Source organism: Erpetoichthys calabaricus, chromosome 17, assembly GCF_900747795.2.
Source record: "Erpetoichthys calabaricus chromosome 17, fErpCal1.3, whole genome shotgun sequence".
Classification (NCBI taxonomy): Eukaryota; Metazoa; Chordata; class Cladistia; order Polypteriformes; family Polypteridae; genus Erpetoichthys; species Erpetoichthys calabaricus.
The window spans coordinates 60,942,896-60,956,372 of record NC_041410.2 but is presented as its reverse complement, the minus strand read 5'-3'; the positions used below and the strand labels follow the sequence as shown (position 1 = coordinate 60,956,372).

General features: G+C 39.5%; 1 protein-coding gene across 3 annotated transcripts in view; it reads right to left on the bottom strand.

Annotated features, from left to right (window-relative positions):
• The window catches only part of mtfmt (mitochondrial methionyl-tRNA formyltransferase), a 157,734-nt gene that overhangs the window by 115,647 nt on the left and 28,610 nt on the right, over nucleotides 1–13,477 (bottom strand). For all 3 annotated transcript variants that reach the window (XM_028823099.2, XM_028823100.2, XM_051920233.1), the window contains one exon: nucleotides 3,283–3,405. In XM_028823099.2, coding sequence (XP_028678932.1) covers nucleotides 3,283–3,405 — 123 coding nt within the window. The remainder of the gene's footprint in view (nucleotides 1–3,282; nucleotides 3,406–13,477) is intronic.

Here is a 13,477-nt window from a genome sequence, read left to right as displayed (position 1 = left end):
TGTCAGGAATGAGAATAGTGGTCATCTTGATGAAGACTTATTTTGTCAGATGTTAGCTGAGTGTGCCATGGTGGGGTACATTTCCAAAAAGCTTAATTCATTCATTTGTAATAACAAAATAGACTGGCAGAAGTGTGTTAGAATCAGTAATGATAGGGCTTGCGCTAGGTCAGGAAAAAATGGTGGCCTAATAGCACATGTACAAGCACTTGCTTCCCAAGTGCTGTATACTCATTGTATCATTCATTGACAAGCCCTTGTGGCGAAGAAAATGCCATCCACACTCGACAATACAGCTTAGACTGGTAATGCCATCAAGATTAGTGTAACACATTCCTATAGTGGAGCAGGGGCTGAACACCACTAAATCCTTTATCACATCAAAGTGAGCAGGCTATCCCAAGAAAGACTTCTTAATCACTTTTTGGGCTCAAATAAAAAGTATGACTTTTCTTTGCAGACAAAAACTCAGATTTAGCTAAAACCTTTGGAAAAGCTAGGTGGTAAGCTATGTGGCCATATCTTGCAGATATACTTCGGATTAATAAAGTATCTATCTATCTATACTTGATCAACTTTATGTACTGAATGCAGGACTGTATGGTCATGACATAAATATGATTGTACTTATGGATAAAACAGAGCTGGATTCAGAAATTTGACCTGTGGCACTCTTGTGTGCAAAGCCAAAATTATGAACCATTCCAATTGCTTAATGAATTTCTGAACAAGATCATGGCAAAGCACAAGCTGAAAGTGGTAATATGAGAACTATTTTCCCATAAGGGACAAAGAGAAAGAGGAATGGATCCGAAATCGATAGAGAGTTGTCAGTTTGTCCAGCACTCTGACACATTCTTATCTGAAGGCACTTATTAATCTAATGTGTGATTAGGCACTCAAAGTCTCCTTTTCAACTCAATCATTTACAAGTTTCTAGATATCCAAAACAAATACTCTAAATTGTCAAGTAATGCACTGAAGAACTTAGTGCCATTTGCATCTGCTTATTTATGCTGACTGTATTTTTAGCATTTATGTCAATTAAACACAAATACAGGTCCTGGTAGCAACCTGAAGATGACTTCCATCTCTACCTTAGTTTGGTCCAGCTCTGAATCACATTTATTTCTTCCTTCTTTCAAGCACACATTTCTCACATAGTAAGTACTGTCTCTTAAGTTAACAGTTTCACCATAAGGAGTACTGCAAAGCAGTGGTAAGTGGCAGTTAACAAAGACAATAAAGTATGGACTGTAGGTAAAAAACAAAGGAAAGGTCAAATAACGGGAAGACACTAACAAAATTGTCAGAACGAAAACAATAGGCAAGATATCTCTCTATTATAATAAAAAATCCTGGGAAGAGAGACGAGACGTGACATTCTCAGAGAGACACTTTCACGTCTCGGGAAACGAGACTTTGTGGCAGGTGATTTAACCACGCCCGGGGCCAGAAATAAAAGACAGAGTAGATGCCAAAGTAGAACGTCGTAAAGAATTCAAAAATGTTGGCGCAATACACATGCAGAGCAGGTTAGAGATAACGGAAGTACAAAAATTCAAAAGTCTCAAAAAAATGATAGTAAAGTTCACATTAGCGCAAACAAACAGAAATTATTACTCGGTGAAATAACAGAACAATGAAAAGAGATCGAATATATTGTTTGGATTTAAACTTTAAGTCGGGGACTTGTAGATCGTCTAATTCGTGTTGCCATCAGGGAAAAGTAGTGTTTCTTCCCAATGAAGAGGCGTATTAGCGAGAATTAAAATATTTGTTGTTTGGTGAAAGTGAAATTCCGTGAGAGAAAATTTCAAGCCCTGCAAGACAAGACTTATGCAAAGAGATTTGGAAAAGTCCTGCCCACATCTAAAACATTTACAACCACGCACATGGTTCAATCATTTCTCATTTGTGTGAATGCTATTGTCAGACACAGTTCGTGTAGAGGGAAAGAAACAATATTCATTTACAGGCAGATATACGTTGCATTGTCACAATGTAATTCCAAACACAGAATCAAAATTCAATGCGATATTGACAAAAAGGTAAAAGTGAAAAGAGACTGAGTATATGGACATAGGTGATATGACAGAAGTATGTAGATATTATTTGGCTTTAAACTTTAAGTCAGAGACTTGTAGATCGTCTAATTCGTGTTGCCATCAGGGAAAAGTTGTGTTTCTTCCCAATGAAGAGGCCTATGCACGACAATTAAAAGTTTTGTTGTTTGGTGAAAGTGAAATCCACATACGCGAGCGGCAGAGACAAGATGTTGCTGGTGCATAGCGCAGGCAGGGGGGTTGGCGAGCAAAGCCCCCTAGTGTAGTCAAAAAAACAAAACCTGAATGTCAGTAACTAGAAATCCAAACAGACAAAATGAGAATGTTACAAAAGGCTATGAAACACAATACTGGACACCCCTTTTCAAGTATCATCAGCTTATCAAGTGTCATATTAGTGATGTCACACAGAGTGACTTCCTGGAACAAAGCTCTAGTGCCACTGCATTGAGTCAACCAAGCCGATAAACAAAATGACAATGCCATAAAGTATCAAACAGAGTTTGGGAGCATGCACTGATAAAGAGCATTGCTGCACCCACCAATCCTGAGCAACACACTAGTTCAAACAAAATGGAACAGTGTGTAGTTTTTTTTTTACAGTGGCTGAAGTGCCAATCCTGCCACCAACCCCCAAATTTTCCCTTGCAAGGTGGAGGACCTGCTTGCAGAGCTAGATGCAGGTTAACGTCATACCCAGGATGGAGCAATTGCAGGTTAAGGGCATAGCTCAGGGGCCCATCAAAGTGGAATCACTTCTGGCATTTATGGGATTCGAAATCAAATATACAATAAAACTAAACATATTTTTGGAATATCAAGGGTTAAAAAGTCTATATAAATACTGGCAGAAAAATGTATTAAGGACGGAAAAAATTAGTTATGAAATGTGGGAGTTTACTACAAATTACATTATTTTGTCTGTAAAATCAAGTGATTTTTTCCACAGTAAAAGCATACTCTAGTCTAACAGCTTACTCGATAAGAAAGTTTCAGAGTCACTGGCCTAAAGTAACCCTAAAGATCCATTATGCATTTTTTTGTTTTTTAACATTTAAAATACTTATTAAAACGAATGTCCCTCTCATTAGTGTACTACTAATAATAATAGTATTAATGCTCAATTGTTCAATTTTCTTTTTAAGGTAAAAAAACTAACCTGCAATCATTCAGAAAAAAACTTCTGATATAATAACAACAAACTGCTTCAATTCACCTTTTTGGTCTGATCTGCATAATGGTCACACCAGTCACTGCATCATCGTGAAGAACTGAATGAAAAACTGGGGCAGGTCCTCTCCACCTTGGAAGAAGACTGGGATGGACATTCAAAATACCACTGAAATAAAGAATGACACTGCAGTTAACATAGCATTAGCATTTTAGGATCTGTATCATACACTCATTACTCTTTATTTTTTTTTATATTAAATTTGGCCAGCTTACCAAGTGTATTCATCAGTACGCATAAGTATAGTTTACACAATTATTTCAGAATTTCTATTTGATAAATACCAGAAAGAGCTGACACCAAAAGTACTGATTTTATGTTTGTCTTTACTTTTTCGTAACAAATCTCCATCCTCCCTTAAATATTTCTGTGACATTGACAAAGAGACCCACCTTAAAGAACTTAAAAAATACCCTTGATACAGCTAGACGCCTAACACCATACATACACATATATACATACTCACATACACATATACATTGTCAGAGATGGCTGGGGTGGCGACCCGGCCGGGGCGCACAGGAGGACCAGAGGAGGGCTTGCGCCTCCTCCAGACGACGAGGGGGCAACCGCCCTGGTTATGTTGGGGACCACGGGTGCAGGGCTTGGAAGCCCAAACCTGTAGGGGCCCCGTGGTCACCGCCAGGGAGAAGAAAAGAGGGGACACCCGGAGTGCTTCCGGGGTGCGCAGCCAGCACTTCCACGACACTGAGGAGTGCCGGTGGAAGATTGCCGGGGAGCACCTGGAGCACATCCGGGTGCGTATAAAAGGGGCCGCCTCCCTTCAAACAGGGACAAGAGTCAGGGGGAAGTCGGATGACGTTGTAGGAGGACAAGGAGGCGGCCTGAAGAGAGGCATTGTGTTGTGAGGCCAGGACTTTGGGAACTGTGGGGTTTGTGAGTACTGTAAAAATGGAAAATAAACGTGTGTTGGGTGACATGAACGTGTGTGCCTGCATGTGTTCGGGCCAACCTCCACTACATACATACATATTATATATATATATATATATATAATATATTTAATATATATATATTATATATATATATATATATATATATATATGTATGTGTATATATATGTATATATATATATGTATATATATATATGTATATATATATATGTATATATATATATATATATATATATATATATATAATACAGTGGTGTGAAAAACTATTTGCCCCCTTCCTGATTTCTTATTCTTTTGCATGTTTGTCACACAAAATGTTTCTGATCATCAAACACATTTACCCATTAGTCAAATATAACACAAGTAAACACAAAATGCAGTTTTTTAAATGATGGTTTTTATTATTTAGGGAGAAAAAAAAATCCAAACCTACATGGCCCTGTGTGAAAAAGTAATTGCCCCCTTGTTAAAAATAACCTAACTGTGGTGTATCACACCTGAGTTCAATTTCCGTAGCCACCCCCAGGCCTGATTACTGCCACACCTGTTTCAATCAAGAAATCACTTAAATAGGAGCTGCCTGACACAGAGAAGTAGACCAAAAGCACCTCAAAAGCTAGACATCATGCCAAGATCCAAAGAAATTCAGGAACAAATGAGAACAGAAGTAATTGAGATCTATCAGTCTGGTAAAGGTTATAAAGCCATTTCTAAAGCTTTGGGACTCCAGCGAACCACAGTGAGAGCCATTATCCACAAATGGCAAAACATGAAACAGTGGTGAACCTTCCCAGGAGTGGCCGGCCGACCAAAAATTACCCCAAGAGCGCAGAGACGACTCATCGAGAGGTCACAAAAGACCCCAGGACAACGTCTAAAGAACTGCAGGCCTCACTTGCCTCAATTAAGGTCAGTGTTCACGACTCCACCATAAGAAAGAGACTGGGCAAAAACGGCCTGCATGGCAGATTTCCAAGACGCAAACCACTGTTAAGCAAAAAGAACATTAGGTCTCGTCTCAATTTTGCTAGAAACATCTCAATGATTGCCAAGACTTTTGGGAAAATACCTTGTGGACTGAAGAGTCAAAAGTTGAACTTTTTGGAAGGCAAATGTCCCGTTACATCTGGCGTAAAAGGAACACAGCATTTCAGATAAAGAACATCATACCAACAGTAAAATATGGTGGTGGTAGTGTGATGGTCTGGGGTTGTTTTGCTGCTTCAGGACCTGGAAAGCTTGCTGTGATAGATGGAACCATGAATTCTACTGTCTACCAAAAATCCTGAAGGAGAATGTCCGGCCATCTGTTCGTCAACTCAAGCTTGAAGCGATCTTGGGTGCTGCAACAGGACAATGACCCAAAAACACACCAGCAAATCCACCTCTGAATGGCTGAAGAAAAACAAAATGAAGACTTTGGAGTGGCCTAGTCAAAGTCCTGACCTGAATCCAATTGAGATGCTATGGCATGACCTTAAAAAGGCGGTTCATGCTAGAAAACGCTCAAATAAAGCTGAATTACAACAATTTTGCAAAGATGAGTGGGCCAAAATTCCTCCAGAGCGCTGTAATAGACTCATTGCAGTTATCGCAAACGCTTGATTGCAGTTATTGCTGCTAAGGGTGGCCCAACCAGTTATTAGGTTCAGGGGGCAATTACTTTTTCACACAGGTTTGGATTTTTTTTTCTCCCTAAATAATAAAAACCACCATTTACAAACTGCATTTTGTGTTTACTTGTGTTATATTTGACTAATGGTTAAATGTGTTTGATGATCAGAAACATTTTGTGTGACAAACATGCAAAAGAATAAGAAATCAGGAAGAGGGCAAATAGTTTTTCTCACCACTGTATATATATATTATATATATATATATATGCATTATATATATATATATATGGCGATATATATATATATATATGCATGTGTGTATATTTATATATAATATATATATATATATAATATATATATATACACATACACACACACACACACACACACATACATATATACACACATATATATATTTATATATAATCTTCATTTGGATATTGATCTTTGTTTGTCCGCGAATTCACTGCCTGTGTGGTGTTCCTGCTGTGTTCAGTAGAGGGCAGTAGTGATGGAGGAGGAGAGGAAGTGAGGGGGGGGGATCGTTGGATGAGGTTGGAGTGGGGTGATTAAAGACGATTGAACTAAAGGAGATTACGTGCTGTTTGTACTGGCTGAATACACAACACCTTGGTTGTTACTTTTGTTTACAAACACTGTCGATAGCACTCTTTGTGTTTAGATCTGGCGTCGACACCGTGCTGTGTGTTTAGATCTGGCGTCGACACCTGCTTCGTTGTCGAGACTGTGGTTTTTTGTGTTTCTATCGACCGTCGTTGGCAGCACTTTGTCCAAATCAAATGTTCACCCACTTCTTGGAGTCGGCAGTCAGAGTATATAAGTCGGGCACACTTCTGTGATTTTCCATCAGTCAGCGTTTGGAGTTCAAGAAAGAAGCATTGCTTCTTCCTTACTCTTTGGATTACCACAAAGCAACATGCGAGATTGGAGAAAGGTTGAGAAGAGATTGTGACAGGAAACGACAGCGTCATGAAAACGAGACGGACTGTAAACGGAGAGAAGCAGAAATGCTCCTCCACCACCACATAATTACTATTCGGACAGTGATTCCGAGTAGGCCGTTCCTATCGAATCAATGTCCAAGGGTTTTGTTTTCTAATTTTGTTTCCCTTATCAAAAATCATAATGCTGTGTGACGAAGGTACCACTTGTCACGCTTGGGTCACAGATTTGCACAGAGACACAGTATGTTGTAGAAAAGAAAGGAACTTTATTCAACACACTGCACACAAACATTTGTCTCTTTTCAAAAGTTTAAACGTGCTCCTCCATGACAAGTCAGAGATGACAGTTTCCCCAGGAGGAGAGAATGTCTGAGAGAGAGATAAGAAGAAGCAAGCAATCAGTTGAACAAACTGAGAGAAGCCCATGCAGGCTTTTTAAGAAGGCGGAGTACTGCGCGAGAGCCATATTACGCGACAGAGCCGGAATGTGGAGGAATGTGAAAGTAATCTATTTATGTTTCTTAGGGGTTTTCCCAGGGGCGTCTGTAACTTCTGAGGATGCGATCAGTTTCGCAGGTCACAATATATATACATACACTATATATACATATATATATATATATATATATATATATATATATATATATAATATATATATATAATATATATATAAATGATATATATACACATATATATACATATACTCATATATATACATATACACATATATATATACACATGTATATATGTGTATATGTGTATATATATATATATGTATATATACACACACATATATATATATATATATACATACATATACAGTGGTGTGAAAAACTATTTGCCCCCTTCCTGATTTCTTATTCTTTTGCATGTTTGTCACACAAAATGTTTCTGATCATCAAACACCTTTAACCATTAGTCAAATATAACACAAGTAAACACAAAATGCAGTTTGTAAATGGTGGTTTTTATTATTTAGGGAGAAAAAAAAATCCAAACCTACATGGCCCTGTGTGAAAAAGTAATTGCCCCCTGAACCTAATAACTGGTTGGGCCACCCTTAGCAGCAATAACTGCAATCAAGCGTTTGCGATAACTTGCAATGAGTCTATTACAGCGCTCTGGGAGGAATTTTGGCCCATTCATCTTTGCAAAATTGTTGTAATTTAGCTTTATTTGAGGGTTTTCTAGCATGAACCGCCTTTTTAAGGTCATGCCATAGCATCTCAATTGGATTCAGGTCAGGACTTTGACTAGGCCACTCCAAAGTCTTCATTTTGTTTTTCTTCAGCCATTCAGAGGTGGATTTGCTGGTGTGTTTTGGGTCATTGTCCTGTTGCAGCACCCAAGATCGCTTCAGCTTGAGTTGACGAACAGATGGCCGGACATTCTCCTTCAGGATTTTTTGGTAGACAGTAGAATTCATGGTTCCATCTATCACAGCAAGCCTTCCAGGTCCTGAAGCAGCAAAACAACCCCAGACCATCACACTACCACCACCATATTTTACTGTTGATATGATGTTCTTTATCTGAAATGCTGTGTTCCTTTTACGCCAGATGTAACGGGACATTTGCCTTCCCAAAAGTTCAACTTTTGACTCATCAGTCCACAAGGTATTTTCCCAAAATTCTTGGCAATCATTGAGATGTTTCTTAGCAAAATTGAGACGAGCCTAATGTTCTTTTTGCTTAACAGTGGTTTGCGTCTTGGAAATCTGCCATGCAGGCCGTTTTTGCCCAGTCTCTTTCTTATGGTGGAGTCGTGAACACTGACCTTAATTGAGGCAAGTGAGGCCTGCAGTTCGTTAGACGATGTCCTGGGGTCTTTTGTGACCTCTCGGATGAGTCGTCTCTGCGCTCTTGGGGTAATTTTGGTCGGCCGGCCACTCCTGGGAAGGTTCACCACTGTTTCATGTTTTTGCCATTTGTGGATAATGGCTCTCACTGTGGTTCGCTGGAGTCCCAAAGCTTTAGAAATGGCTTTATAACCTTTACCAGACTGATAGATCTCAATTACTTCTGTTCTCATTTGTTCCTGAATTTCTTTGGATTTGGCATGATGTCTAGCTTTTGAGGTGCTTTTGGTCTATTCTCTGTGTCAGGCAGCTCCTATTTAAGTGATTTCTTGATTGAAACAGTGTGGCAGTAATCAGGCCTGGGGGTGGCTACGGAAATTGAACTCAGGTGTGATACACCACAGTTAGGTTATTTTTTAACAAGGGGGCAATTACTTTTTCACACAGGGCCATGTAGGTTTAGATTTTTTTTTCTCCCTAAATAATAAAAACCATCATTTAAAAACTGCATTTTGTGTTTACTTGTGTTATATTTGACTAATGGTTAAATGTGTTTGATGATCAGAAACATTTTGTGTGACAAACATGCAAAAGAATAAGAAAATCAGGAAGGGGGCAAATAGTTTTTCACACCACTGTATATATAATACACATATATATAATAATATATATATATAGTATATATATATATATATATATATATATTATGTATATATATATATATATATATATATACACACACATACACATATATATATACATATATACATACATATATATATACATATATACATACAGTGGTGTGAAAAACTATTTGCCCCCTTCCTGATTTCTTACTCTTTTGCATGTTTGTCACACAAAATGTTTCTGATCATCAAACACATTTAACCATTAGTCAAATATAACACAAGTAAACACAAAATGCAGTTTGTAAATGGTGGTTTTTATTATTTAGGGAGAAAAAAAAATCCAAACCTACATGGCCCTGTGTGAAAAAGTAATTGCCCCCTGAACCTAATAACTGGTTGGGCCACCCTTAGCAGCAATAACTGCAATCAAGCGTTTGCGATAACTTCCAATGAGTCTTTTACAGCGCTCTGGAGGAATTTTGGCCCACTCATCTTTGCAAAATTGTTGTAATTCAGCTTTATTTGAGCGTTTTCTAGCATGAACCGCCTTTTTAAGGTCATGCCATAGCATCTCAATTGGATTCAGGTCAGGACTTTGACTAGGCCACTCCAAAGTCTTCATTTTGTTTTTCTTCAGCCATTCAGAGGTGGATTTGCTGGTGTGTTTTGGGTCATTGTCCTGTTGCAGCACCCAAGATTGCTTCAGCTTGAGTTGACGAACAGATGGCCGGACATTCTCCTTCAGGATTTTTTGGTAGGCAGTAGAATTCATGGTTCCATCTATCACAGCAAGCCTTCCAGGTCCTGAAGCAGCAAAACAACCCCAGACATCACACTACCATCACCATATTTTACTGTTGGTATGATGTTCTTTTTCTGAAATGCTGTGTTCCTTTTACGCCAGATGTAACGGACATTTGCCTTCCAAAATGTTCAACTTTTGTCTCATCAGTCCACAAGGTATTTTCCCAAAAGTCTTGGCAATCATTGAGATGTTTCTTAGCAAAATTGAGACAAGCCCTAATGATCTTTTTGCTTAACAGTGGTTTGCGTCTTGGAAATCTGCCATGCAGGCCGTTTTTGCCCAGTCTCTTTCTTATAGTGGAGTCGTGAACACTGACCTTAACTGAGGCAAGTGAGGCCTGCAGTTCTTTAGACGTTGTCCTGGGTCTTTTGTGACCTCTCGGATGAGTCGTCTCTGCGCTCTTGGGGTAATTTTGGTCGGCCGGCCACTCCTGGGAAGGTTCACCACTGTTCCATGTTTTTGCCATTTGTGGATAATGGCTCTCACTGTGGTTCGCTGGAGTCCCAAAGCTTTAGAAATGGCTTTATAACCTTTACCAGACTGATAGATCTCAATTACTTCTGTTCTCATTTGTTCCTGAATTTCTTTGGATCTTGGCATGATGTCTAGCTTTTGAGGTGCTTGTGGTCTACTTCTCTGTGTCAGGCAGCTCCTATTTAAGTGATTTCTTGATTGAAACAGGTGTGGCAGTAATCAGGCCTGGGGGTGGCTACGGAAGTTGAACTCAGGTATTATACACCACAGTTAGGTTATTTTTTAACAAGGGGGCAATTACTTTTTCACACAGGGCCATGTAGGTTTGGATTTTTTTTCTCCCTAAATAATAAAAACCATCATTTAAAAACTGCATTTTGTGTTTACTTGTGTTATATTTGACTAATGGTTAAATGTGTTTGATGATCAGAAACATTTTGTGTGACAAACATGCAAAAGAATAAGAAATCAGGAAGGGGGCAAATAGTTTTTCACACCACTGTACATACATATATATATATATATATATACATACATACATATATATATATATATATACATACATATATATATATACAGTGATCCCTCGCTATATCGCGCTTCGCCTTTCGCTGCTTCACTCCATCGCGGATTTTATATGTAAGCATATTTAAATATATATCGCGGATTTTTCGCTGCTTCGCGGGTTTCTACGGATAATGGGTCTTTTAATTTCTGGTACATGCTTCCTCAGTTGGTTTGCCCAGTTGATTTCATACAAGGGACGCTATTGGCAGATGGCTGAGAAGCTACCCAACTTACTTTCTCTCTCTCTTGCGCTGACTTAGGGGGGTGTGAGCAGGGGGGCTGTTCGCACACCTAGACGATAGGGACGTTGCTACCTTCTGTGTGCAGCTGCTTCCTGAAGGACATGCTGCACGGTGCTTCGCATACTTAAAAGCTCAAAGGGCACGTATTGATTTTTCACTCTTTGTTTTTATCTGTCTCTCTCTCTCTCTCTCTCCCTCTCCCTGCTCCTGACGGAGGGGGTGTGAGCTGCCGCCTTCAACAGCTTTGTACCGGCAGTGCCTCGCATACTTAAGCCAAACAGCCCTATTGATTTTTTTTTTGACTGCTTGCTTTGTTCTCTCTCTCTCCTGACGCGCACTCCTTTGAAAAGGAAGATATGTTTGCATTCTTTTAATTGTGAGACAGAACTGTCATCTCTGTCTTGTCATGGAGCACAGTTTAAACTTTTGAAAAAGAGACAAATGTTTGTTTGCAGTGTTTGAATAACGTTCCTGTCACTCTACAACCTCCTGTGTTTCTGCGCAAATCTGTGACCCAAGCATGACAATATAAAAATAACCATATAAAAATATGGTTTCTACTTCGCGGGTGGCTCTGGAACGCAACCCCCGCGATGGAGGAGGGATTACTGTATATGTATATATATATGTATGTATATATGTATATATACAATACAATACAGTTTATTTTTGTATAGCCCAAAATCACACAGGAAGTGCCGCAATGGGCTTTAACAGGCCCTGCCTCTTGACAGCCCCCCAGCCTTGACTCTCTAAGAAGACAAGGAAAAACTCCCAAAAAAACCTTGTAGGGAAAAAATGGAAGAAACCTTGGGAAAGGCAGTTCAAAGAGAGAGCCCTTTCCAGGTAGGTTGGGCGTGCAGTGGGTATATGTATGTATATATGTATATATATATATATATTTATATATATATACAGTAATCCCTCCTCCATTGCGGGGGTTGCGTTCCAGAGCCACCCGCGAAATAAGAAAATCCGCGAAGTAGAAACCATATGTTTTTATGGTTATTTTTATATTGTCAAGCTTGGGTCACAGATTTGCGCAGAAACACAGGAGGTTGTAGAGAGACAGGAACGTTATTCAAACACTGCAAACAAACATTTGTCTCTTTTTCAAAAGTTTAAACTGTGCTCCATGACAAGACAGAGATGACAGTTCCGTCTCACAATTAAAAGAATGCAAACATATCTTCCTCTTCAAAGGAGCAAAGAAATCAATAGGGCTGTTTGGCTTTTAAGTATGCGAAGCACCGCGGCACAAAGCTGTTGAAGGCAGCAGCTCACACCCTCTCCGTCAGGAGCAGAGAAAGAGAGAGAGAGAGATAGAGAGAGACAGAGAAAAACAAACAATCAAAATCAATACGTGCCCTTCGTGCTTTTAAGTATGCGAAGCACCGTGAAGCATGTCGCTTCACGAAGCAGCTGCACAGAAGGTAGCAACGTGAAGATAATCTTTCAGCATTTTTAGACGAGCGTCCATATCGTCTAGGTGTGCGAACAGCCCCCCTGCTCAATCCCCCTACGTCAGGATCAGAGAAGTCAGCGCAAGAGAGAGAGAGAGAGAGAAAGTAAGTTGGGTAGCTTCTCAGCCATCTGCCAATAGCGTCCCTTGTATGAAATCAACTGGGCAAACCAACTGAGGAAGCAGTAAAAAGACCCATTGTCCGCAGAAATCTGCGAACCAGCAAAAAATCCGCGATATATATTTAAATATGCTTACATATAAAATCCGCGATAGAGTGAAGCCGCGAAAGGCGAAGCGCGATACAGCGAGGGATTACTGTACAGTAATCCCTCGCTACTTCGCGGTTCACTTTTCGCGGATTCACGACTTTGCGGATTTTATATGTAAGCATATCTAAATATATAACGCGGATTTTTCACTGCTTCGCGGGTTTCAGCTGACAATGGGTCTTTTTACTTGCTTCCTCAGTTGGTTTGCCCAGTTGATTTCATACAAGAGATGCTATTGGCGGATGGCTGAGAAGCTACCCAATCAGAGCACGCAGTTAAGTTACTGTGTGCTGCTGATTGGCTCAGCGACGGAGTGTTGCATTAACCAGGAAGTCTCATCTCTACTCATTCAGCATTAATGTGCTACTGCACAGAAGATGCAAATGATTGCAGAAAAGGTAAAAGTTTTGGATATGTTGAAGGAAGGGAACAGCTA